The 26,858-nt window shown below is 48.6% G+C and overlaps 1 protein-coding gene, 1 long non-coding RNA gene and 1 pseudogene across 5 annotated transcripts in view; 1 reads left to right on the top strand and 2 right to left on the bottom strand.

The window, feature by feature from the left end:
* Positions 1 to 2,547, top strand: part of LOC119536433 — a 3,392-nt gene extending 845 nt beyond the window's left edge. Inside the window, exon 2 of the long non-coding RNA XR_005217393.1 lies at positions 517 to 2,547. This is a non-coding gene — a long non-coding RNA (uncharacterized LOC119536433). The remainder of the gene's footprint in view (positions 1 to 516) is intronic.
* LOC119536431 (testis specific 10 interacting protein) lies at positions 318 to 26,505 on the bottom strand. Of its 4 annotated transcripts, none has more exons than XM_037839213.1 (13): positions 26,488 to 26,505; positions 26,294 to 26,363; positions 11,789 to 11,907; positions 11,312 to 11,560; positions 11,061 to 11,168; positions 10,343 to 10,479; positions 9,495 to 10,243; positions 9,184 to 9,331; positions 4,010 to 4,180; positions 2,383 to 2,469; positions 1,456 to 1,555; positions 1,204 to 1,328; positions 318 to 642 (listed from the first exon to the last, which is right to left on the bottom strand). In XM_037839213.1, the coding sequence occupies exons 4-13, from the start codon at positions 11,342 to 11,344 to the stop codon at positions 513 to 515; spliced, it is 1,788 nt and encodes a 595-aa protein (XP_037695141.1). In that variant the 5' UTR covers positions 11,345 to 11,560; positions 11,789 to 11,907; positions 26,294 to 26,363; positions 26,488 to 26,505; the 3' UTR covers positions 318 to 512. The 4 variants fall into 4 exon arrangements, with proteins under 4 accessions (XP_037695141.1, XP_037695139.1, XP_037695142.1 ...); XM_037839211.1 differs by lacking the exon at positions 26,488 to 26,505 and adding an exon at positions 12,172 to 12,263 and having other exon boundaries at positions 26,294 to 26,452; XM_037839214.1 differs by lacking the exon at positions 26,488 to 26,505 and having other exon boundaries at positions 11,836 to 11,907; positions 26,294 to 26,452.
* LOC119536432 lies at positions 22,917 to 24,158 on the bottom strand (annotated as a pseudogene).
* Positions 26,506 to 26,858: the final 353 nt, after the last annotated feature.

Genomic DNA, 26,858 nt, shown 5'->3' on the forward strand with positions numbered 1-26,858 from the left:
TGCAAAATTTGGCGCATCTCTGTGTGTACACATTCTTTTCTAATTGAGTAGGGGGCCAGTAACTTTAAGGCCCAGTTCACACAGTCCCTCCGGACACCCCCACACAAAGTTGCCTACTTTGGCTGCTGGGTTCCTGTGGCTTCCTGTGGGATCCATCTTAGCACATTATGGTGCAGTGGTTCAGGCCCCTTTTCAAGATCAACTTGCACCACTACCACCTGTGCACTGGGAATCCTCAAAGGCCAGGGCCATGTTTTTATTCACCCCTAGGACCCACCATGCCTTCCATGTTGGAGACTGGGGGCTCAGGAGCAGAGACTGGGCTGTGTGTGCTGCTGGGGGGGAGAGGGGTGGGCAGCTAGAACAGTCAGCTTCTGGGGAAGGTGGGGGACAGATGCTAAACCTGCTGCCCACCCACCTGCCACCTCCTACAACCAACTGGCAGACCCACTTCCCCCTGTATCCCCCAGAAATCCCACTCTGTATTTTCCGTAGATCATTTAATTTTGATCTTAGGGACTGGACTCCAGATCCAAGCTGGGAGCAGAGGACCAGTCAGGCTGGCTGCTGGTGTGTCCGGCTTCTATCCTCAAGGGGCTCTGAGAAGAGGGCTGTCTTCTCAGCCCTGTTGATCTGTGGCTCCTTAAAGACAAGGACACAGATAGAGGCCCCTGGACTCTGCAGCTCCACCTCCAGCCCCACCCCTGGGCTCTAGGAGGGGAAAGGCCATATGTCTGATAACGTGTGTTCAAATCCTGTCTTCTGTGCTGACTTGCTGTGTGACCCTGGGCGAGGGACTTCCCCTCCCCGAGCCTGTTTCCTTATTGTGAAGTGGACCTCGGGAGCCCTGCTTTGCAGTACATTATTCCAAGGAGTAAGGGATGGTATGCATAGGAAAAGCAGGGTGGTGCCAACCCGGTAAGGAGGGCATGGGGAGTGGCTGCACAGATGGCCGCAGGGACCCAGACTAGCTCTGCTGCTGATTTGGTGCTGGGTCTTGGATTCTCAGTTTCCTTGCTGAGAAACGGTGAGAATAACCCTGGCCTCTCCCTCCTTGGGGGACGTGGAGGACAGCTGGGCCTGGGGAGGACCCTGCTGATTGCTAGGGCCAGGCTGGGTCCTTCAGGCTGGGGAATAGGGGGCAGGGCAGGCCTGAAGCACCGTGATCGGTGATCCTCCCCCATTCCCCGCAGCCAGCCTCACCTGGGTTTCCTGCAGGTGCCTTCCGTGTCCCCCTTGCCCGCCTCGGCCAGCAGCCACTCCTCATCCAGGCCCAGCGCTGACAGCACCTGGGAGAAGCGACGGCTCACTGTGAGCCGGGCATTGGCCTAGGAGAGAGGAAAGAGGTTGCTGCCAAGGAGGTGGGAGGGCTCTGGTCACCTTGGGGTGGCCCACTCCCCCCTTCCGTCCCCACTCAGCCAGGGAGAAGCTCTGTCTTCAGGGGGCGTCCCTCACCTGCATGGCCTGCTGGAACAGGTAGGGCCGGGCCTGCACCCTGTGCTGGATGCCCTGCAGCTCCGCCTGGTACTCAGCAAAGCGCTGTCGCTCCTGGCGCCTGCACGGGAGAGGCCTCTGGGCAGCTAACCTGCCCCCAGGTCCCCAGCCCTCTGGACACAACCCATCCCTACTCCTGAGCCTGCTCATCCTCACTAAGGACTTTATGTGCTCCCCACCTTTCCTTCATTCCTACCCTCGCCCTGGATTCCTCGGGAGATCAGCAGGATGGGAATTGTTCACCCCATTTTACTCGTGATGAGCCTGAAGTTCAGGAGAGTCGAGAGTTCTGTCCAGGGTTGCACAGCTGGGAAATCGGGGACTCCCAGGCACCCCACCAAGGGAGAGGAGCCAGCGCTGCTTCTGAGCCCCTGGATGTCTGCTTGCACAGCCTCTCCTCTGCCCGCAGCCCCATCCCTGCACCTCACACTCGGCCCTGAGAAGGAGGTTGGCTGTGTGACTTTGAACAAGGCAATGCCCCTGTCTGGGCTCGGTTTCCTTTCACTGGGCTATTGCGGGGACTGGACGTGCTCACCAGCATTCTCTGTGATTCTTATAAACAGGCTGTTCAGAAAAGGAGACACAGAACTAGAGAGATGTTTTGCAAAGGAAAGAGCACATCCCAGAAAACTTAGGATTCTCCTGGGGAAGCACAATTCTATTTACAAAAACCCAGTTTATGCACTTCCCAGATTCTGCTCAGCAAACTGAGCAGCAGTGCCTTGCATGAAGAGAGCATCCTGGCAGCAAGAGGGGTCCTCTGGCCACAGCATATGTGGGGCAAGTGGCCCTTTGCAAAGCACATAGGAGAGGTCACCTGGGTGGGGGGAGCACCCAGAGAGAGCACAGGAGGGGAGAAGCAGCAGAACCCAAGGCTTGTGCTGAGACCTCTGGCAAGTGTGCTGGACCCCTTGGAAAAATGCTGCCTTCTTGGGCCAGAACCCTTGGCCATGTGCCAAGCAAGGAACCTTCCTCCTTCCAAGAGAAAAGAAATGGACTTGAAAACCCCATCATCAGGAACATAAGTTACTGCAAAAAAAAAAAAAAAAAAAAGTGGGGTCTTTGTGAGGGAGAAGAGCAGGCGCTGACTTTGTCCATCTCTGCCTCGGGTTTCTCCTGCTCACTGCTCTGTGTTATTTCTGTTCGAAATGAGAGGAAGCCACCTCTCAGCGCTCCAGAAGAGAAAGGAAGCGTTGCCAGGAGATGTCAGCCCTGTCCATCATCTCAGTGATGAGAGGAAAGCAGACGGCCTCCATACCGCAGGGCGACCGTGGCCAAACCTCTCTTTTGCCCACCTCTCTGAGGCAGGTGGGGTCTCCGGTTCTGCTCAGATGGAACAAAGTTCACAGGCAGGGAGGGCTGTGAGACCACGTGGGAAATACCTGCTCGTGCCTTAACCCTCCGTTAGCAGACAATGAAAGGGACCATGAAACCCTTCTGGGCCCTAAGTCTGCCACTTGGAGTCCTGAGCCTTACCCTGCCCGCTGCATAAGAAAACAGACAAGCAATGAACTTGAGGCCTGGCAAGGAAACAGCATGTCCCTGACCACTGGCCAGGAAACACACTTGACCTTTCAGAGCCTCAGTTTCCTCGTCTGTAGAATAGGGGTGATAAGAGCCTCCAGGAGCAGGCCACCAGAGCCCACCTGGTCCTCGGTGGCCCTGCGGAGGGCAGGACACTCTTCTCTGCAGCACCTGCCCACCATTGACCTTGTCCCAGGACAACGGAGACAAGGGGTGGACAGGGCTGCCCTGGTGCCACCTGCACCCAGATGTGCTCAGTATCAGAGGCATCAGTGATTATATCGATTTGTGTGATTTGTTTCATTAGTTTTGGCCTTGTGGGGAAGATCCTGGTGTGCTTTATCTACAGATTGGGGACTGAGATGGTGCAGCAGGTGACCCAATGGCTGGCTGCCTTAAATAATGTGCTCTCTGAGCCTCACCCTCTTCATCCGAAGATAATACTGATGGTGGTGATAATATTTACCTCATAGGCTTGTTATAAGTTTTCAAAAGATTTTCCTGACTTACAAGTTAGCTTTGAAAAAATAAAATATAGGCGGAGAAAAAGCATGGATGACTCTTCACCTGACCTGAACGAGGGTTGTCCCCAAGCACGGGGTTATAGGGGCTGCTCGCCTTCTCTAGTAACTATTTCTGTAATATTTGGATTTTTATCATAAGCATCTAAATTATATATAATGTATATATATTTATATATAATTCAGCTAATCAGTGAAACAAGATGTTCAAGTGTGATAACGTATGTAGAACGTTTTAACCTGAGGGTTCGAGAACCACTGGGATTGTTATGAGCTCAGACCAGTTCCTTCTCTTCCCCGTGCCTCAGTGCCTTCATCTGTAAAATGTGGCCAAGTGGCCTGCCCTGCCTGGCCTGCCGCCCTGGAAAGATGGCTGTGATGGCCTACCCTGAGGGAAGGTCTAGCAATCTGATGCCCAGCACTGCCTCCCTGCCTCTCCCCGCCATGTCCCCACAGCCCGGGCCTCTTACCTCAGCTCCTCCAGCTTGCGCTGGGCAGCCCCTGGCCCCCTGCTCCCCTTGGGCACGTAGGCAGCTAGGCAGCGAGCCACCTGCTGCTGTACCCGCTGTTCCCGGGCCCGGCGCAGCTCAGCCCGCTGCCGCTCCTCCTGCTGCTGCTCCTCCCAGGTCTTCAGCAGGTTTCTTAGGAATAAGTAAGCAAGATGGGAGAAGGCTGCAGGGGAATATGAGGCCCAAGGGGAGGATTGGGGGAGCCTAAGAACCAGAGTCATGAGGGGTGGAAGTTTGATGTGACGGGGACACACATCTGGGGTCTCAGCCCTAGACCCCACCCGAGGCCTTTCTCTACTCTTCTGGAAGCCTCCTGTCCACTCCAGCCAGCAGTGAGCTCCAGCTGTGACCTTTCTCAGACCAGGCTTCCTGAGCCCCTGTGGAGTTCAGTGCACCCAGCCAGCAACCCCACTTGTATTGCTAACTTCCCCTTGCAAAGCTGCTCTCCTGGAGGAGAGGGGCCAGATCTTGTTCTCCTCTATGACCCCCATATCTGATAGGAGATAGGTTAATGACTATTGTTTGGAGAGAAAGTTGGATGACAGACAGACGGACAGACAGCTGGCTAGATTGATGGGAAAGAGAAACAAAATGGTAAAGGCATCAACAGATAGATGGACGGATGGATAAATGCTGTGGATAGTGGAATAGACAACAACTAGATTGTCCTGAAATATTCTTCCCCGAAACCTCACAGCTAGTGACAAAATTCCTCCCAGGAATTTTCTACTTCTAGCCCTAGGTTCTGTTCATTTGTTTATTAATTATCCTTCTTCCCAACTAGAATCTAAGCTTCATGAGAGCAGGGTTCCTTGTCTGTCCTGTTCACCTCCAATGCATCCCTGTCACCTAGAACAGTGACTAACATGACTAGAAAATCGGTATTTCTTGAATTAATAGATGGATAGATGGGGACAGGTAGACATATACGGGGGTGGTTGTACTCATTTGCTCAGCATGTATTTATCAAGCACTGACTGTGTGTCAGGCCCAGTGTAGAGCCCAGGAAGACCATGATCATGAAGCTGTGCACTGGAAAATGATGTGATCAAGGTGACAGAGGGACACTCCAGCACCCCATCCCTCCCCAGAGTCATTAAACAACTAGCAAAAACTGGCAGAACCATCTTTCTCAGAGCTCCAGAAAGCAGTAACTGGCAAGCACCAAATCAAGAAAAAGGCATTTTTAAAATGGTAGGATAACCTCATAGCACCGCTGCTGGCCTTTCCCGCACCCTCATCCTGGCTCAGTGCTGAGCCAGCCTGCACTCCTGGCCCTGGTTCCGGAGAGAGCAGAGTAACCCCTATGTGCATAAAGGGGTGTGTGTATATATATATTTGTATCTGGTGGCAGCCTGAGGACTGAATCAGGACACTTTTCTCTAGCTCACCACCCCAGAACTTGCCATGTATGCAGAAGACGACTGTGGGCAGCTAAATCAGTGCAAGAAACAATCAACTCACAGCAGTCTGTGTCTTTAAGACATATAATAGAGCACCTGGACCAGGAGGAAAGACTATTTCATAAGGAGAAAAGGGGGCATAAGGGTCCATGTAAATGGAGGAATTCCTAAGACCACAAATGCATGCCCAGGGCAAATGCATGCCCAGGAGAAGATGTATGCTCGGAAAAGACCTGAGAGGACCCAATGTTTTTCCCTTGGGCTGTTCTTCAGTTTCATTGTTAAGAGGGCTAAGATCTGAGGGAGAGCACCAGTCAACAAGGAGCCAGTCTGAAAAGACTGTGCATGATGTTTGTTTATTTATGTTAGCTACCAGCATTCAAGGAACTCTGTGTCATATCCCCACCTGGATACAAACTTAAAGAACAGACACCTCAGGGACAAAATTCCACAGTTGAATGTGCTGGTTTGAATGTATTATGTCCCCCAGAAAAAGCCATATTCTTTGATGCAGTCTTGTGGGGCGGACATTTTAGTGCTGATTAGATTGGAATTCTTTGAGTGTCTCCATGAAGATGTGCCCCACCCAACTGTAGGTGATAACTCTGATGAGATAATTTCCATGGAGGTGTGGCCCCACCCATTCAGGGTGGGCCTTGATCAGTGGAGCCATATAAATGAGCTGACAAACAGAAGGAACTCAGTGCCACTGAGAGTGACATTTTGAAAAGGAGCTACAGCCAAGAGGGACACTTTGAAGAATGCACTGGAACTGAGAGAGGAGCTTCAGCTTACAGAGACATTTTGGAGATGGCCTTTGAAAGCAGACTCTTGCTCCAGAGAAGCTAAGAGAGGACAAAGTCCCCAAGAGCAACTAAGAATGACATTTTTGAGGAACTGCAGCCTAGAGAGGAATGTCCTGGGAGAAAGCCATTTTGAAACCAGAACTTTGGAGCAGATGCCAGCCACATGCCTTCCCAGCTAACAGAGGTTTTCTGGACACCATTGGCCATCCTCCAGTGAAGGTACTCAATTGCTGATGTGTTACCTGGACACTTTACTGCCTTAAGACTGTAACTGTGTAACCAAATAGACCGCCTTTTATAAAAGCCAGTCCATCTCTGGTGTTTTGCGTTCTGGCAGCAATAGCAAACTAGAACATGACACATGAAAATATTAAAATGTAGAGTATGCAACAAATGATTATAAGGCAGACAAAGAAACAAGAAAATATGACCCAGCCAAAGGAGCAAGATAAAACATCAGAAACCATCAATGACGAAGCCCAGACTTTGGGCATGCTAGGTGAAGATTTCTTTTAAATGGTCTTAAATGCTCAAAGAGCTAAAGGAAAATATGGACAAGGAACTAAAGGACATCAGGAAAACTATATATAAACAAAATGAGAATTTCAATAAAAACATAGAAATTACTAGAAGGAACCAAACAGAAATACTGGAGCTTAAAAACACAATAACTGAAATTAAAAATTCCCTACAGAGGTTCAACAGCAGATTGGGGCTGGCAGAAGAATCAATGCACTTGAAGGTAAGACTATTGAAATTATTCAGTCTGAGGAGCCACAAGAGAAAAGAATGAAGAAAACTGAACAAAGCCTAAGAGACCTGTGGGACACCATCAAACTTACCAGTATATGCATTATGGAAGTCCCAGAAGAAGAAGAAATAGAGCAAGGGGCAGAAAGAATATTCAAAGAAATAATGGTGGAATCCTTCCCAAATTTAATGAGCGACATGAATATACACATCCAAGAAGCTCATCAAACTCCAAATAGGATAAACTCAAAGAGATTGACACCCAGACCCATTATGATCAAACCATTGAATCTCAAAAACAAAGTGAGAATCCAGAAAGCTGCAAGAAATAATGTGTCATTCACAAGGGATCCTCAATAAGATTATGCCAGTTTCTCTTCAAAAACCAAGGAGGCAAGAAGACAGTGGGAAAACGCATTCAAAGTGGTGAAACAAAGTAATTGCCAACCAAATAATTCTATATCTCATGAAACTGTCTTTCAGAAATGAGGGAGAGAATAAGACATTCCAGATAAGGACCAGGTGGATTCACTGGTGAATTTTACCAAACATTCAAAGAAGAATTAACCCCAATTCTGCTCAGAGTCTTCCAAAATATTGAAGAGGAGGAAACACTTCCTAACTCATTCCTTAAGGCCAGCATCATATAATACCAAAGCCAAATAAAGATATCACAAGAAAGAAAATTACAGACAAATATCCTTTATGAATATAGAAGCAAAAATCCTCAACAAAATATGAACAAATCAAATACAACGGCACATTACAAGAATTATACATCAAGATCAAGTGGAAGTTATCCCAGCTATGCAAAGGTGGTTCAACATAAGAACATCAATAAATGTGATAGCCCATATTAAGAGAACAAAGAAAAAAACCATGATCAACTCAATCAATGCAAAAAAGGCATTTGACAAAATCCATCATCCCTTCTTGATAAAAACACTCAGAAAACTAGGACTAGAAGGTAACTTCCTGAACATGATAAAGGGCATATATAAAAACCCACAGCTAACATCATACTCAATGGGGAAACACTGAAAGCTTTCCCCTAAGATCAGGAACAATCTGCTCACTTTCACCACTGCTATTCAACATTGTGCTGGAAATTCTAGCCAGAACAATTAAGCAAGAAAAAGAAATAAAAGACGTCAAAATTGGAAAGAAAGAAGTAACTTTCCCTATTTGCAGATGATATAATCATGTATATAATATGATAATAATATATATTATCTATTATACATCTATATGATATATTATATAATATACATATATGATTATATATATATATTCCCAAAGAATCTATAAGAAAGCTGCTAGAGCTAATAAAGTCAGCAAAGTAGTGGGTTACAAGATTGATACATGAAAATAAGTGGTGTTTCTATACACCAGCAATAGACAATCTGAAAAGGAAACAGAGAAAACAATTCCATTTATAAAAGCAAGTAAAAGAATCAAATATCTAGGAATAGATTTAACCAAGGGTATAAAGGACTTGTACATGGAAAACTATAAAACATTGCTGAAAGACATTAAAGAAGATCTAAATAAATGGAACAGCATTCCATGTCATAGATTAGAAGACTAAATATTATTAAGATATCAATACTACCCAAAGTTATTTACAGACTCAATGCAATCCCAATCAAAATTCTAACAGCCTTCCTTACAGTTATGGAAAAGCCAATTATCAAATTCATATGGAAGGGCATGGGCTCCAAATAGCCAAAACCATCAACAGAGTTGAAGGACTCACATTTTCCGATCTCAAAACATATTACAAAACTACAGTAATCAAAACTGTATTACTGGCACAAGAACAGACATACAGACTAATGGAATAGCAGTGAGAGTTCAGAAATAAACCCCCACATCTATGGCCACTGATTTTTGACAAGGGTGCCAAGACCGCTCAATGGGGAAAGAATAGTCTGTTCAACAAATGGTGCTGGGAAAACTGGATATCCACATGCAAAAAAATTGAAGATGAAGCCCTACCTCACACCATGTACAAAAATTAACTCAAAAATGGATCAAAGACCTAATTAGAAGAACTAAAACTATAATGGTCTGAGAAGGACTGAGTGGAAGGATGAGTGGCAAGTTTCTCTTGAAGAACTGGCTTTTGCTCTGCTCCTCACCCTCAGCCCCCACCCACCTCCCTCTCCGCTCTCACCTGGTGGCCTCCTGTCGTTTGTGGAAGGTGCGGTTAAGGAAGCTGGCAGACAGGAAGGTCTCATCATCTCCCGAGGCCTGGGTCTTCCTGCCTCGGCTGGAGGCCTGGACAGCAGTCCGCAAAATTTTCCAGGGCTGCCTTTGGGAGCCTAGCCACAGTGGGGCCAAGTCAGGGACTTGGACCACCCTCTCTCCCAGCCATCGGGCACTGCCACCCGGCACCCGGAGCTCAGCTCAGTCCTGTCTGGCTCCCAGACAGCTCTCCCCACTCTGTGCCTTCCAGGGAACCCAGGCTTCGAGTCCCATACTCACCACAGAGGCCCCGCTCCTCCAAGTCTCTCTGTAACTGCCTCTGCAGCTTCTGTAGGTCCCACGGCCCCTGCAGCATCTTGGCCCCTGACTTCCTCCTCTGCGACCCCTGACAGTGGCTGGAGCTGGAGTGGCTCCCCAGGCCCTGGCCCCGCAGCTCACCCCCGCCCCAGGGCTCCTCACCAGAGTTCTTCCCCCTCCTTCGAGAACAGGCTCTCCCTCTCTGGGGGGCACTGTGCGCCCCCTCCTCTGTCTCTTCGGTGGACCCCTCCTCCTCCCAGAGTGAGCCCCTCCTGGGGAGCTGGGGCAGCTCCCCAGGGCTCAGACCCCTCTCGGCCTCCTTGGCATCCAGCGCCTCCTCCTCGGTGGCCTCCTCGCACCCAGGCCCCGCTCTCTTCCTGGGCGGCCAGAGGCCCCACTCGCCGGGTGGCTCCAGCCCCAGGCTCTCCCCTTTGCTGCCCCAGGCCCCGGACTGCTGCCTCGTCTCAGCGACCTGCGCCTCCGTCCTCCCGCTGCCGCCGGGGGGCTCCAGAAGGCCAGCCTTGGCCTTGGCCTTGCGCCTGGACTTGTGCTGCAGCTGCATCCGGTGGGTCGCGGGAGGCAGGGGTGGCACGCGGGTGCCCTGGGCCGGCTGCTCTTGGCCGGGGGCCGGTGGGGAGCCAGGCCGAAGTGGGGCCCGGCCGTCGGTGGCGAAGCTCTCCCAGGCCCACTGGAAGGGGAAGGAGGGCTTCCGTGGGGGAGAGGGCAGGAGACTGCAGAGGGAGAGGCGGGGGTCAGGGCCCGGCTGCCAGCCCCCTGCGGAGCCCAGCGCCCGGCCTCCCTCCCGGTCCATGGGCCCTCCAACTGCTCACTCCTCGGCCTCGGCAGAGCCATGGCCTTTCTTGTTGCGGCCCAAGGGCCCCCGGTCCTTCTTAGCCGTCTGCCCGGTGCTGCGAGGCCTCTGCCGTGGGCCCTGAACAAGCACACCGTCGCCGCTCCCCAGGCTGCCCTGGGCGAGGACAGAGAGGACCCCGGCTCCCAGTGGCCTCCAGGACCACCCGGCCCTTGCCCCACAGGGCCCCCCTTCTGCATTGCCTGGTCGGTGGGGGGGGCCCTGGGCCTGTGCTAGCACTACCTGGATTCTTCATTTTAAAATAGCCACTTACCAAGCGCCTACGATGACCTGGGGACTTCCATGCATTACCCACTCAAAAGTCACTATCAGTCCCATTATAAAAGATGAGGAAAGAGACTGGGAGAGGTGACACTATTTGACTGTGATCACACAGCCGGTGAGCCGTGGGGCAGGGCACTGAACACACCCAGGCTGGCTCCAGACCCCCTGTCTTGCCGTGGCACCATGCTGGGCTCCCTGCAGCACTGTGGAAGGCACTCTGCCTTCTGCACCCCCCACACCCCCAACACCGCCAATCCTTTTGGCTTACCTCCCCACCCCCCCACCCCTGCCCCCTCTGGGCCTCCCTGATCTCACCTGGACCTTGACCCTCCAGGTTCAAGGCTGCTCATGGGCCTCCCCCGTGGGCTCTGGCCTCCCCTGGCCCCCCAGATACAGCCAGCCTGCCCCCTTACCTGCTCGGCCGGGGGGCTGCCTGACAGAAGTGTGAGCAGCCCTGCAGTGGTCCCTGGAGCCTGAAGCTGTGGGTCCTGCCCTGGCCTCCCCGGGGTGGTCCTGCCCGACTGTTGGTGGGCGTTTAGCATACTGGTGAACTCCCCTCCCCCGCCCACCCGCCAGCCCCGGAACCACCCTCCCCACCATCCCTATGGCAACCAGGCCTCAACCAGTCCCGGGCCACAAGGTATCTGACAGGGTACAGGCTAACCTCCTTCAGTGGGGCCGGGGTGGGTGCGGGCATGGGGGGCGTTCAGCAGGATTCTGGGGACTGGTCCAGGCCTGGGGAGCCCAGTCCAGCCACGGCCGGAGACTCGCCGTGTGGCCTGGTGTAAGTCCCCTGCCCTCTCTCCACCTGCTTCAGGGACTGTAGGACTCGTCCCTCGCGGGGTCCTGGCGTTCCATGAGATGCCAAACTTGTGCCTGCCTTCAGGGGTGCCCTCCAGCCCCGGCTGAGGTCCTGTGGGAGCCAGATTGAATGCTTACAGGGTCTTGTTCGAAACACCTTGTCCTCCTGGTAGCTAAACACCATGCCCAGGAGAGAGGCAGTGTGTAAACGAAAGCCTGCTCTGGAGGGAATTGCAGCATTTAAATCTTACCCCAAACTTCTAAGCCTCGCCAGAAACCCCTGGGGTGTTAAAACCCCGTGGGATGCCAGGCGCTGACCATGAAGTCCAGCAGGACATACCCTGGAGAGCAAGCAGCCAGTGCTGCCCTCCTGGCAGGACCTCTCACCACGCTGTCATCCTGGGCACGTCCCTGCTGCCTTCTGCAAAGCTGGAATTGTGGTTCTGTCCCATTCATGTGCTGTGAGGCCGGAAAGAAATAACAAAGGCCATGAATGCAAGAAATGGGCTGTTATTTCTATTACGGGGTGATCTGTGTCCCCCAAAGGGATCCATTGAAGTCCTAACCCCCAGTCCCTGGGAATGTGACCTTATTTGGAAATAGGGTCGTTGCAGATGGAATTAGCTAAGTTAAAATGAGGTCATCCTGGAGTAGGTGGCCCTTTGTCCAACATGACTGGTGTCCTTATGAGAAGGGGACATTTGAACACACAGGGACACATACCAGGGAGAACACTGCAGGAAGATGGAGGAGCAGGGATTGGAGAGATGCGTCCACAAGCCAAGGAACGCTGAAGATTGCTGACAAACACCAAGCTAGAAGAAGGAAAGAAGGATTCTCCCCTTCGGGTTTCTGCTCACACCTCGATTTTAGACTAATTCGTTTCTGGTGTTTCAAGCCATGTGCTCTGTAGTACCTTGTTCCTGCAGCCCTAGGAAACTAAGATAATGACGAATAATAGTAACTGATCATTATTGTGGGGCAGCAGAGTACAGTGGTTAAAAGCACGGAGGAATGGCTTGGGTTCGAATCCTGCTTCCTGCACGTACAGCCTTGTCACATGCCTGCACTGCACCTCTGTTTTCTCAGGGGCCACATGGGGCTGTTACTCTCATACCTCCTAGGGCCACGGTGAGGATTAGATCAGTTACACGTCCAGATGCACATAGAACATCGACATGGCTCGTCGTAAGAGCGATGCAAGTGTTGTCTTAATAAATTAGCCCATTGTTCAGCCCCAGTGAGACAGACAGGCTGTAGGAGTAAATCCCAGCAGAGGTCACACAGGGGCATGTTTTTCTCAGCCCTTTGACCCTGGGGACCCTTGGTCCCAGTGACAGCTCTTAATCTACAGCCTAAGTAGCACCCCAGGTGAGGATGCTTTGCCACCCAAAATATGCACCCCCTGTTCTTCCTGATGGGCTGCTGTCCCCACCCGTCCACTTCCTCTACCAAGTGTCATCCTTGGGGCCCCGGGCGGAAGACACATTATAGACCGCTCCGTTCTCAGAGACCCAGCTGCCGCCCCCTCCAGACCCCGGCCCAGTGATTTCCCGAATAGTCCAACCCCCTGGGCTGCTGCTTTTCTTGCCAGAGGGCAGGTCTGGGTTCCCCACGCCAATGTGTTCATGAGGATCACACAGACTCCTTCGTAGCCACGCTCCCTCCCTATGTGAGCTCATCCAGTCTGATGACTTTAAGAGCCACCTGCATTCCAACGACTCCCACGTTTCCATATCCCAGCCCTAAGCTCTCTTACTACGTCCAGACTCCTGTGCCTGGCGGCTCAGCCCCTCCCCATGGGTGACAGATAAGCATCGTAATGTCTAAACTTGGACTTGGGCTTCCCCGTCTCAGTGAAGGGCACGTCTATACTGTCTGTCGCTCAGCCCAAAGCCCTGGGGTCCAACTGGGCTCCCCTCTTTCCCAGACACTGCACACCCAGCGCCGGCCAACCCTGCTGGCTCCACCTTCAAGACACATGCAGGATCCACCACTCCTCCCCCTCCACCAGGAACGACCTTCTCCAAAGCACCCCCAGCCCTCACCTGGACCCTTGCAGCAGCCCCTTAACTCCCTGCTTCTGCCCTTGTCCCCATTTTCCACCCTACTCAGCAGCAGAGTGACCCGTTAAAAGCGGAGCCCATCATGTCCGTGCTCAAAACCCTCCAGCAGCTCCCGCCTGTGGCAGAGCGAAAGCCACCAGGCCTTGCGTGTCCTGCCTGCTGCAGACCCCTCACTTGCTCCGTCCCAGCCACTCTGGCCTCCCTACTGTTCCTCCAGCCCGCCAGGCAGAGTCCCACCGCAGGGCCTTGGCACTGACTGCTCTCTCCCCAGAATCCACATGGCTCACCTGCTCACTTCCGTCAAGTTTTTCTAACATGTTACCAGGAGAGAAGCCCCCCTACCAGGATATCTCAAGAGCTCTGTCCGCTTCTCTGCTTTACTTGTCATCCCCTCACACATATTCATTTGTTTATTGCCTCTCCAAGGACATCACTTCTGTTCTCTCCCCTCTCCACCATTTTTTCACTCTTTTATGGGTCATTTCCATCTACATCCAATTGTGCTGTCCTTTCTCTCTTTTTACCTCACTTCCCATTCCCCAGTACTGCCCCATTTCTCTGTTCCCTGTTACAGTAAAACCCCTCAAGGGTTGACTTTAGTTGCTAATGTCAGTTTCCCCGTTGTCGTCTCTTGAACCTGCCTCCGTCCTCACCTCCTCTCTGTCCACTAACCTGGCAGTCTCAGCCAGGCTCGGGGTTTAAACAGGAGCTGTTCTCCAAGAAGTCCCAAATTTGTCTGAAGTCCAGACATCTCTCCCAAACTTGAAACTGGATTCCTCTCTTCCAGTCACCTCCTCCTCAGCTCCACCTGGACGTCTAATCGGCATCTCAGATTGGACACGTCCAGAGCAAGCACCTCGTCTTCCCCACTGCCTTCCCCGTCTTGGCTAATGGCTATTCTCTTCCTATCCCATCATACACTGTCAACTAATCCTGGTGACTCCATCTTCAAAGTGTATTCAGAATTTGAACACTTCCCAACCCCCCACCTAAATCAGGACCACTGGACTCTCACCTGCGTTTCTGCAATCCTCCCCTTGCCCAGCAGCCTGAATCGCTCTTTTAAAACCTCTCCTAAAATCCTGCAACGATCTTAAAAGTCCTGCAGTGGCTTACAGGGCCCACGTAATCTGGCTCCCCACCCCGTACTTCCACTGATCCCTGCTCACTCTGCCTCTCCCAGCTGATTTTGGGGGCACGCCAGGCCTGATCCCCACCCCCTCCCTTCGCCCAGGCTGTTCCCTCGATTTTAGTTTTCTAGGATGCTCTAGCAAATACCATGAACTAGATCAGGTTAAACAATGGGAATTTATCCACTCATGCGTTTGAGGCTGGGAAAATGTCCAAATCAAGGCATCACCAAGGAGATGCTTTCTTCCCCAAGGCTGGCTGCCAGTGATCCTTGTTTCCCCTGTCACATGGCAAGGCACATGGTGGCATCTGCTCATCCCTTCCGGGTCCCATCTCAGCTTCTTGCTTCCTGTGGCTTTCTCTCTCTCTCTCTCTCTCTCTCTCTCTCTCTCTCTCTCTCTCTCTCTCTCTCTCTCTCTCTCTCTCTCTCTCTCTGAATTTCATTCTAATAAAGAACTCCAATAATGAGACTAAGACCCATCCTGACTGAGGTGGGCTGCACCTTAACTGAAGTAGCCTCATCAAAAGAACCTATTTACAATGGGTTCACACCGATGGAAATGGATTAAATTTAAGAACATGTTTTTCTGGCAGACATACAGCTTCAGACCACCCAGGGGCTCAGTCTTTCACTCTCTTCATATCATGCTCAAATGTCAACTTTTAAAGAGTCCCCACCCTGACCACCTTATTTAAAACTGCAGCCTGCTCCACAGACATACACACCCGAGGCCCCCACCCTTTTTTCCCATTGCACTAACCACTTGCTAACATTCACCCTTTTTTCCCATTGCACTAACTACTTTCTAACATTCGCCTGGTGTGGAATTCATGTATTTGTTATCATCTGTCTCCCCAAGTCAGATCTGTGCTGCCTGAGAGCAGGGCATTTATTTTTGTTCACAGTTATCTCCCCAGTGCCTCAGACAGAGCCTGCACATAGCAGGCCCTCGAAGAGTATTTATGGAATGAGAGAACCACAGCAGCTGGGTTCTACCACTTGTTGAGAAATCTGTTGGGAATACCTTACAACCATTGATGGATTGGTTGTTGCTCAAGCAAGGATTTTTCTTTGGCTTCCATGTCAGGCCCCAATGGTGTCTTAGGAAAGCTATGTGAGCACAATGAAATCTCCCAAGAACTGATGTGCATGTACACCGGCATCTTTTGAAAGCGATCAGTACAGGAATGATTATGAAATACATCCTTATTGGTTTTTCAGATACTAGAGGTAATACATGCATGTCATCAAAAATTTAAACCAATACCAAAATCTGTACAGTAGAGCCGTCCTCAGCTTTTCATGTGTGTCCTTCCTGAGGGTGTCCCATGCATGGAAAACATGCATGGAGCTGGCACCAACAAGAGGTTGGGGGCAGAGACAGCTGCATCCTTGCCCCTCACTCTGCTTTCATCCTGGTCTGTGGGCCTTTCCATCCCAGATGAAACCTCAGGAGGGGCCACAACTTCTCAAGTCTCTCAGGTGGCAAACAAAATCCTCGGATCACTGTTAGGCTCAGTTCAGAAATGGAAGTGTCCGGTCTACTGTCATACCGTCATTATTGGGTGATTAATGAATCGTTAAATAATAGGTCCCCTGAATTTTGTTTAAGGCCTCGACTTTTTGAGGCCAGGAAGCTGTCAGCCAGGGAGAGGTATGGCAGGTCTCTCTTGCCTCCCCCGGAGTTGGAGCTCGGAGAGGGAGGAGGATGGGAGGAGCAGGAGGGCTCGCATCTGAAAGCACAGGTAGGGTGCTGGGGGCACCCTTGGGGCTGGCAGGACCATGCGGAGGCTTTGGGTGCGTGGGTGCTTTATGGGTTCCCCAAAGACCTCTCTGGGAACTGTTACCAAAGCTCCCCCAAGAGGAGTGGGCTAAGCCTCTGCAGAGAGGGCTGCAGCCCCTGAGCACCAGGAGCTGCCTGCTTCCAGAGTGTCTCTCTCTGCATCGTCCCCAAGGGCCACTTGGACAAACTCCCTATCAAGCTGGCTTTGGCCTGGCTCCCCACCGCACAGGTCCATCCAGCCCTGGAGGTTGAGGGCTTTGTCTCACCCTTGGAACAAGGGCAGCCTGCTCCCAGGGCAGCCCCCTCGCCTCTCTCTGCCACCAGAAGGCCAGTCTTGTGATGTTCTGTATATATGTATTTTTTTCCAACAAAAACAAGACCATATTTTGTTGTTGTTTTTGCTTAATAGTATGTTGTGGTCGTTTTTCCATGCTAGTACACACAGAACCACCTCAGTCTTTTTACCATCCTCACTGCAGCTTATAATTTGACCAACATCATGCATTTAACCTGCCTTTTATTGTCAAGCATGGAGCTCACTGGCTTCTGTTTGCTTCCCTGTTACAGAACAGCAGCAGTGAATGACCTTGTAAATGCACTTTCGCACACATGGATATTTCTGTAAGATAAGTTCCTATAAGTAAACTTTCTGGCTCTAAGGGTTTGAGCAATTTAAATCTTGGTAGTACCAATTGCTCTCCAAAATTGCTCAGTCAATATATGGTTCCACCAGCAGTGCTTATACCCTCCCCAGCAAACCGCATTGCAATTTTAAAAATCTGTTGGGTGATAAAATTTGATCTCATTGTTGCTCTAACTTGCATCCCCTTCATTATTTGTGAAATGAGTGTATTTTCGTATCTTGATGAGCCATGTGTGCTGCTTCTGTGAATCATCTTTTCATGTACTTTGCACATTTATCTTCTTCCTTTGGTTCTCAGGAGCAGAGAGCAAAGTTTACTGCATTCCTTATTTCGCGGCACATAAGAATCATCAATGGATCCAAGACCATTCTCTTTGTTTTGGTTGATTCTTTTCTCCTTACCCCTTGATCTCCACTGCCATCCCACTTAAATATGAATGGATCCTTGGGGACCATCCAAAATCATTTAAATGCATTTGTGGTTTTAGTTTAGATAAATGGTATTATGCTAGAGATCTCATGTTCCTTCCTTACTTTTTTCTTTCAAGATTATGTTTTTAAAAGCTACCTCAGTTGACCCTGACTGTTGCCTGATGCACTTTACTTAATCCATTCTCCCAATGAGGGGTGCCAAGACGGCCCCCAGCTCTGTCCCCACAAAGGACCCAGCCCTCAATGCCCTTGCGTGTGCCTCTTTGAACACCTGCGTGAGAACTTCAGGAACTGAGAGTGTGCGTTCTTGGAACAAAGACCTAATTTCAGATTGCTGGCTGGAAAAACCGTACCAGTTTACACACCTACAGAAGTGACTGAGGACTTGTCTGCCCACATCCTCACCAAGTGCTGGTGTTATTTACCTTGTGACGTTTTGCTAACCGGGTGGATGTAAAGGTTATCTCATTGCAGTTTTTGTAATATGCTTTCAAGTCAGGCAGTGTGAGTCCTCCAACTTCATTCTTCTTTTTCAAGATGTTTTGGCTATCCGAAGCCCCTTGCCCTTTCAAATAACTTTGATAATTGGCTTTTCCAGTTCTTCAAAGCAGACCATTGGAATTTTGATTGGGATTGCATTGAATCTGGAATCAATTGGGGTAGAATTAACATCTTACCCATATTTAATTTTCCAATCCATGGACACAGAATGTCCTTCCATTTATTTAGCAATGTTTTTATTTCTTTTAGCAATGTTTCATAGTTTTCTGAATCCTTTACATCCTTGGTTAAATTTCTCCCTAGACTTTTGATTCTTTTAGTTGCTATTGTAAATGGATTTTTCTTGATTTCCTCCTGAGAGTGCTTATTACTAGTGTAATAGAAACATTACTGATTTTTGTGTGTTTTTCTTGTATCCGGCCACTTTGCTGAACTTGTTTAGTAGCTCTAGTAGCTTTGTCATAGATTTTTCAGGACATCTCATTGTAATTTTATTGAGCTGCTCTGATTACTTCCTTGGATACATTTTCATTAATTTTTCACCATTCGGACCAACCTCTCTGTGAATTGCTTGTTTGTATTCATTGTCCATTTCTCCGTTTCTTGTCTCTTTTTTTCTGCTCATTTTATTGATGTGCAGGAATTCTTTTCACACTAGATCTCAATCATCTGTCTGTCAACATTGCCTATGAGAACTTTGTGGTCAGAAATCCTTAATTTTAATGTGGTTGGCTCCATAAGTGTTCTGACTGGTGGTTTGTACTTTGGGCAGTCTCATTCCTTTCCCCACCCCTAGGTGGAGTATCCCATATTCTATTTTATTCGTTTGTATCTTAACACCCATCTTCTTAAGTGAAGTTCTCGATGCTCTTCTTTTCTGGTATCTCCTCATCTGGTTTGGGAGCCATACAATGAATTGGGCAGCCTTCTCTCACTCTCTGTCTTCTGGAACAACTGACATAATTAAGGACTACCTGTTCTTTGAAAGGCTGAAGGAACTTCCCTGCAAAAGGTTGGGTTCCTTGCACCCTGGAGTCTCAGATTATCATTTTCTTTACTGGTTATTGAGCTATCAAAGTTTCTGTTAGCTTTTTGTGCCAATTTTGACATTTAAAATTTTTCTAAAATGGTATTCACTTTAAGTCTTTATATTTCCTAACATGATTATTTGTAATATTCTTTGATATTTCGAACTTCTTTGGGGGCTCAGGGGTCAGATCACGTGGAGCCTTGCAGCCATGGAAAGGGCTTTGGGTTTATTCTAAACATGATGGGAAGTATGACAAATATTGGTAGTTTTGACTGAGGCTCCAGGATAGAATGGAAATGCAACTCCAAAGGCAGTTGCTGCTGGTCAAGATACATTTTAAAACAAATCAAAGAGCCCATTTTGCCGCTCTGAGAACCCCTCGTCCACCTCCAGAGTACGAAGGGGTCCAGGGTGGATTTTGAAAGGGAAAGTCTGTGGTGAGAGGGCTTGGAAAGCGCAGCTGTGTGCCCAGCCCCAGTGCTCCACTAATTCCACATCCCCGTGAAAAGGTGAGAAGTATTTCAAGAAAGTGCCTGGAGAGCTCAGCAGCTGCAGCCAAGGCGCAGGAGGACTTCCGGAAAGCAAGTGGAACCGGACCGTGGGAACTGGCCAGTGGTGATGCAGAGAGACGTTGTGCCCAGAGGGCTTCTGTTGTCCTCTGTGGGGCATCCCAGAGCGGGTCCTTGTGTGCCAGACAAAGAGAAGCCCTGCAGCTTCCTGGGAATCCCAGAGGGCCCCATAAAAGCCCCCTTGGGGCGAGAGCCAGCCTCGATAGCTGCCTGCTCAGAGAGCGAGATGCTGTCTTACACCGGCGCCAATCCTGTAGGAACTTTCTGTACCCGCTTCCCTTCCTTTCTCCCTGCGCTCCAGCAGCAGAGGGTTTTCAAGCTGGGGGAGCAGGTGGGCAGGGAGGAGAGACCCCGCTTCCCCTGCCCCTGCCAGCAGGGGCCTCAAGAGCTGGGAAGCGGAGGAAATTTCATTCAAAATCAAGCGTAAATATTTGGTTAGTACACAAAATCAGGCATTCTTTTACTGTTTAATTTTTTTATTGGTAAAATATATACAACTTAAAGTTTACCATTTTAACCATTTTATGGTGTACAATTCAGTGGCATTAAGTACATTCACAATTCTGTGCAGCCATCAGAACAATTTCCAGAATTTTGTCATCATCCCGAACAGAAATTCTGACCCCATTAAGCAACAACTCCCCTTCCTCACCTCTCCCCAGCCCCTGAAAACTGGAAATTCCCGTAGAGACTTTTTTTAGTGACTTTGGGGGATGATAGGACTGTGAGGAAACAAAAATTCATGACTTCATTTGGGGTCAGGGAAAGAAGTTCTCCCACTTTATGAATTTTAGGGGGACATGGGGAGACAAAAATAATCTTTTTATTATATCCCACGAATCTTGTTTGGTCAAAGCAGCCATCACAGCAGGGGGTTTTGAGAAGGGGAGTGGTATGATCTGATTGACGGTTTTAGAAGATCCCCTGGCTGCTGAGTAGAAGATAGGCTGGAGGGGCCGCAGTGAAAACGGAGACCTGTCATCCAGAGGAGACATGGGGGACCTGCGCTGGGCAGGTGGAGAGGGGAGGAGAGGGCTGGAGCCTGGGCCTGGACCTGCAGCTGTGCAGAAGTCAGGGGTTAGGGAGACACAGCCATGGAGACCAGACAAGAGTGGCCAATGGGGAAGAGCAGAGAGAGGGTGCCCAAGTGAAGGAGGGAGTGACCAAGGGTGACAGAGTCCCCGGGAGGTCAAAGCCAGGACAAGTGTGAGTTGACATCCGAATGTGGCAACCTTCCTTGTTCCCTAATACTCCAAGGACTTGATGTAGGAGGCTTATCCTGCACTTCGGTGGTTGGAAAGTGGCTGGGCTGGGCCTCCGCCACATTACTTAGTACCTCCTTACTGAGCCCCATCTGAAATTTTTCCTGTGAGCTCAAGTTTAGGGAAAAATTCATTTCCCCTAAGGAACTTGTAAGCTCCATCCTCTCTGGGACAAAAAAAAAAAAAAAAAGCTAAGTTACTACATCTCCCTTTTTGCTTTGGCTGCCAGGATGCTCAGAGTCAAATTTGATATTCAATTAATAGAGCACCATATAGGTGTTTATGGGCTGCTTATTTGTGTTCTTTTTCCTGATTTTCATTTTCTTTTGTAAAATATGTATTCACATTCTTCAATCTCTGTTTCTATTTTTTATTTTATTTTCTTTGTCCTCGTTGGAAGCCACCTCAGGCACATTGGGAATGAAGCAGGTATGCAATTTAACCCCACTCATTCAGCAAATATACAGGGATGCCTTGCACTAGTCTGGTCCCCTAGGTTTGCAATTAACATATCTAAATTAAACCAAAAATATTAAAATACATGATTGGCTTATTTTGATAAACCATAAAAAGGGCAGGGTGTTCCTAACTTCAGCTTTGCCTAGACTGGATGACTTCAGTCCCCTTGCTTGCCCACTCCCCTCACTCCTCCATTTCTCTCTGCCTGTTGGCTTCATTCTCAGATGGGAGCGCTGGCTGCAGGCAGCTAGGTTGCTGTCCCTGAACTTTCACCACCAGATTGGAGAGAGGACTCTTCGCACGCCATCCAGGTAGAAAAATTCCAGGGAAGGACTCTGACACGTCCCGCCTTGAGTCTCACAGCCAGGCCTGGACCCATCCCAAGGACCCTGGTGGGGAGGGGACCCTGGCTGGCAGTCTTGGCTGTACTACCTGACTGGAGTGGGGGAAGAGCTGTTCTCTAAGGATGGAGACGTGTTTTGAGATGGCCTGAAGGCAGAGGGGCAAGGCAGACCAAAACACAAAACACATGCCCACCATATGCCTCCCGTGTGCCAGGCCCTGGGAGACACCTGGAGAGGCAGATGTTTATCAGACAGGGCCCCTGCCTTTAAGATGGTCTCAGTCCAATGGGGGAGGTAAATATGCATGCACACACAATTATAATCCAAATCAGAGCATGGAGAAAGCCTAGAAAAAGGCACAGACAAAGGACTTGGGGAGTTCAAAGGAGGAAGAGGGACTTCAGGTTCTGGCCACAAGGAGGTGAGGTATCTGGAATTACCCCCTTGCCGTAAACGACTAAACAACTGGAGAAAACAGTGGAGACAACTATTTTCAGAGGTTAGACAGCTGGTAGCGCAGGATTATAATCCCTGAGAAGAGGGAAACTAAGCAGGTGAGCCCTTCCTACCTGTAGATTTTCTGCCTGGAGTCATTTCCCTACTGCCATGCAGAGGATGTCTTGGAGTCCCTGGCTGCTAAAAAATATCAGCATGGGTTGGTTTAACAACAGGAATTTATTGTTTCATGGTTTCAGGGACCAGAAGACTTGTTTCCTCCTAGGGTCAATGTCTTCTGGTTGTCTGGCCATCTTTGGGGTTCCTTGGCTTTTCCATCCCATGGCAATGCACATAGTGGCATCCTCTCCTATCTCTTCTGGGTTCTGTTGACTTCCAGTTTCTGCTCCTCTACATGGCTTTGTCTTCAGTAATAAATTAAGGCCCAAACTCATCAGTTGGACCTCACCTTAACTAAAAATAGCATCTTCCACAGGTCCTGTTTACAATGGGTTCAAACCCATAGCAATGGATTAAGATTAAGAACATGTTGTTTTGTTTTGTTTTTTTCTTGGTGTGGTGGTTTGGAGCTATGTACCCCAGAAAAATATGTTCTTAAATTTAATCCATTCCTGTGCCCGTGGGTGTGAATCCACTGTATGTAGGGTTTTTTATTTCTTTTTATTTCTTTTTATTTTTTTGCTTTAAGACATATACATGGTTCTGCCACATTTATTAAATGGCTCTTGAAGCATTTGGTCTTTGGTTGAAGGTAGAAGACAGCCACATTGGTTTGAGGGGAGTTGTTATCTTCAGAAATCTTTCTGTAAATCACTTCTTGAGAAGCTCTCCTTTTCAGTATTTATTCAGTTTTTCAAGAAATTGTTTTCAAAAACTTTCACATAAGCAGCTATACCAGTCTTCTTATAATCTCTGGTTCTACGTTTGACATCAGATTCAGCTTCATTCTCCTCTTTTTCCCTCTTGATTAGTGGAAACGGTATCCAGTTCATGGCAGGTGGTGCTTATGGTTGGAATGGCAAATGGATCAAACTGATCCACTTTCTGTAAATCAATAGGAACAGAAACACAACCTGTTTTAGGATGAACACTAATTGGGCTCTTCAGTAAACGACTGATTCCTTTGCTAACGTTAATATCCAGCCATGGAAAACAGTACTGGAGCATGACATTCCTTTCTAGCCAGGGTCCACATTAGTTGTTTTTTATATTCTGGCATCTGCTGGCTACTTTCTTTAAATGCTCTCAATGCTGAAGTGAACCATGATACTTTTGGAAGCCTTGCTGAAGTTGAGCATGAATTATTTCAGGAAGAGCTAACGTCTTATCCCAGCTGTCTTTATTTTCAAAAATACCTTGATTGACCACGGCATATTCTTCAAAGTATTTTTTTATTATGTTTGTAGACCTTATGATGAAAGGGTGAGTTTTTTACTGATGTGAACTTTCCTTTTAGCTTCTTGACCACCCTTTAAAAGACTCAAATACTATTCCAGAACATATCGCGAAGGACAATTTTCTAACCGATTCATCACATACCCAACAATGAACGGCTCTCCTTCCAGAATATACCCGGAGACGATACTTAAATCCAAGGTCCTCCTTCAACACTTGGTCAATGATGATATGGCCATTGTCATGAGGTCCAGCACTTAGAACACGTCTGCAGAACTACATCTCCTCACATCGTCATAGTCCATCACACCATTGTCAAACACCAGCTCTTTTTCCTCAGCCTAGAAAGTTTCTGGCTTCACCATATTTTATTGATAGGTCTGAGGGAAGATACTACACCTATGTCAGTTTTGTATGGATTCATTTTCTGCATCTTCTCTTCCAGGTTACCCTGGCTGTTGAAGCATTGGTAGTGAATGTAAATATATCTTTCAAAGTGAAGGAAAATTCACAGCGTTGAAAGTAATTCTCTATCACTCTGCCATAGTTGAGTCAGCGATAGAACTGGGGATAGGGAAAGAGCGTCCGACAATAAAGCTTAAGCAGTTAGGTAGCGGGGTGGGGTTAAGTGTTTCCATGGAGCACAGAACTCGACCAAGGCAGGAATTGGCAGGAACCGCACTGTAAGTAGGATCTTTTGATGAGGCTGCTTCAGTTAAGGTGTGGCCCAACCCAGTCAGGATGGGTCTTAATCCTATTACTGGAGTCCTTTATAAGCAGAATGAAATTCAGACAGATATAGAGGGAAGGCCATGGTAAGCAAGAAGATGTAGGGTGATGGAACAGGGAAGAGAAGGGAGAGGCCAGGAGAGGCCACCATGTGCATTGCCATGTGACAGACGGGACAAGGACCAAGGATCTGGGCAGCCAGCCCCAGAATGCCAGACTGGGAAGAAGGCATTGCTTTGATAATGCCTTGACTTGGATTTCTCTTAGCCTCAAAACCATGAGCTAATAATTTCCCATTGTTTAAGGCAACCCTTTGCATGTATTTGCTTGAGCAGCCAAGGAAACTAGAACATGGGGAACATAATTGAACCCACCATAAAGGAGAACCCAAATAAGGTCCAAAAATCTCACTGTGTAAGGGTGACAAAGATTGGAGTTTAGGGAGGCAAGGGCAGCTAGAATTTTGGGGTCAAACATCTAAAAGGAGGGCTCTACATAAAGAAAGAGCTCCAAAGCCCTGCAAAGGGGTCCCCTTGAGCTTTAGGAGAAATACTAATCTACACATCATAGGGTGAAACCCCACCAGGCTGCACAAGAACAGTTTTCAACAAAAGAAAAATTACTGCAGAGAAGTGAGACAAATAATTCTCTGAGCTCATGCAGGACTGGAAATCTTTGAATTCCCTCCAGTCCCCACAGAGAAATGTCTTGGTTTTCTAGGGTTGCTAAAATAAATATCCACAACCTTGGTGGCTTTGAACAACAGAAATTTATTCTAACAGTTCAGAAATTTATTCTAACAGTTCTTGGCTGGAAGTCAGAAACCAAGGGGTCAGCTGGACCATATTCCTGCTGAAGGTTCTAGGAAAGAGTGTCTCCTTGCCTCTTCCCGGCTTCTGGGGTTGCCGGCAGTCCTTGGGTTTCCTTAACTGGTAGATGCCCTGATGCAGTTTCTGCCTCTGTCATCACATGGCTTTCTCCCTCATGTGTCCGCATTTTCATATGGCTTTCTTATAAGGATGCGGTCATTGGATTTAGGGCTGGCTCTAATTCAGTATGACCTCATCTTAATTTAACAAATTATATCCGCAAAGACTGTCTAGACACCTAGGGATGCTGTAGCACAACTGGATGCTTTAAGACAACAGAAATGTAATGTCTTGCAGTTCTGGAGGCCAGAAGACAGAAATCAAAGGGTCAGCAGGGCCCTGCTTCCTCTGAAGTCAGTAGGGTTCTGGAGGTGGCTTGCCGGCAATCCATGATGCTCTTTGGCTTGTGACATAACTCAGTCTCTTCCTCTGTCAATGGCCATCTTCTCTTTCTGCCTGTGTGTGTCCGAATTTCCCCTTCTTGTAGAGACCCCTGTCATAATGTATTAGGTCACACCCAAATCCAGTTTGGTCTCATCTTAACTAAAAATATCTTCAAAGATCGTATTTCCAAACAGGGGTCACCTTTATGGGACCAGGGGTCAGTATTTGAACATATCTTTGGGGGGTCGGGTAGGGCACAATTCAATCCATAGCAGACCCTATTTCCAAATAAGGTCTGATTCTGAGGCTCCATGTGAACATGAATTTTGGAGGGACACTGCTTACCCCAGTACAAAAAACCTCACTGAATACACGGAGAATTCAGTAGAGAACCCAGAAGGTCCGTGTCTTAGAAGTGGGCCTTAATCAGCCTTAATAAAGCCTACTCTAGATCCACCATAAAAGAACTTGAAACAAACCTTGAGAAGCTCACACTGATCTACCCACAAGTAACTTAACTGCCAGAAAATTCCAACACTCTTTAAAGGAATTCAATAAAACTCAGTATTCAATGATGTAAAATTTACAATGTTTGGCATTCAATGAAAAATGAATACACATGCAAAAAAGGAGGAAAATGTAATCAATAACTAGAAGAAAAATCAACCATTTAAAAACAAATCCAGGTGATGACAATCTTCCCCAAATGGACTTAACTCACTCTCTATCAAAATCTCAGCTGCCCAAAAGCACAACTCCCCCAGGTACCAGATGGAACACTGTTAACTCACATAGAGATGAAACAAAGCAAGGTCGGCTTCACCAGTGGGCATCCGTGCCCCATAGTCAGGGGGTCTCTATCTGCGGTCAATGCAGGCAGATCGTCTGTGTGCACCCCTCTTGTGCCGTGGTGGAAGGACCCCACTCCCACCACCCTGGGAACAGATATAGCAAGGGTAGGCCAGGTGCCATACAATTTACATACTTCAGCCACGCTGTCCCCAGTGAGTGTTTACATACACTGAGGGCAAAAGGGGGAAGGAATGTGCCCACAGGCCACTAACTGCTAGGGGATGTGTTTACCTTACGACACTCCCAAGAAGGGAGTCAGCACACACTTTTCACCCTGTCCTAAGCAAGGGCTTATTTGTGGGTCATAGGGAAAGGCAGATGGTCTCCTACCACATGCTTCACCACGGTTATTCAGATAAAGACATTTTGCCATAGTTGCTCCATGTTTCTTTTTAGTCAGATTTATATACAGTAAATTCACCCAAAAGGTGTAGTTTTAAGTGTTTTAATAAACATGTGTAACACATGGAACTTGGCCACCATCAAGACATAGGACAGTCACCA

The sequence above is a fragment of the Choloepus didactylus genome, chromosome 6 (assembly GCF_015220235.1).
Source record: "Choloepus didactylus isolate mChoDid1 chromosome 6, mChoDid1.pri, whole genome shotgun sequence".
In the NCBI taxonomy this organism is placed as follows: domain Eukaryota; kingdom Metazoa; phylum Chordata; class Mammalia; order Pilosa; family Megalonychidae; genus Choloepus; species Choloepus didactylus.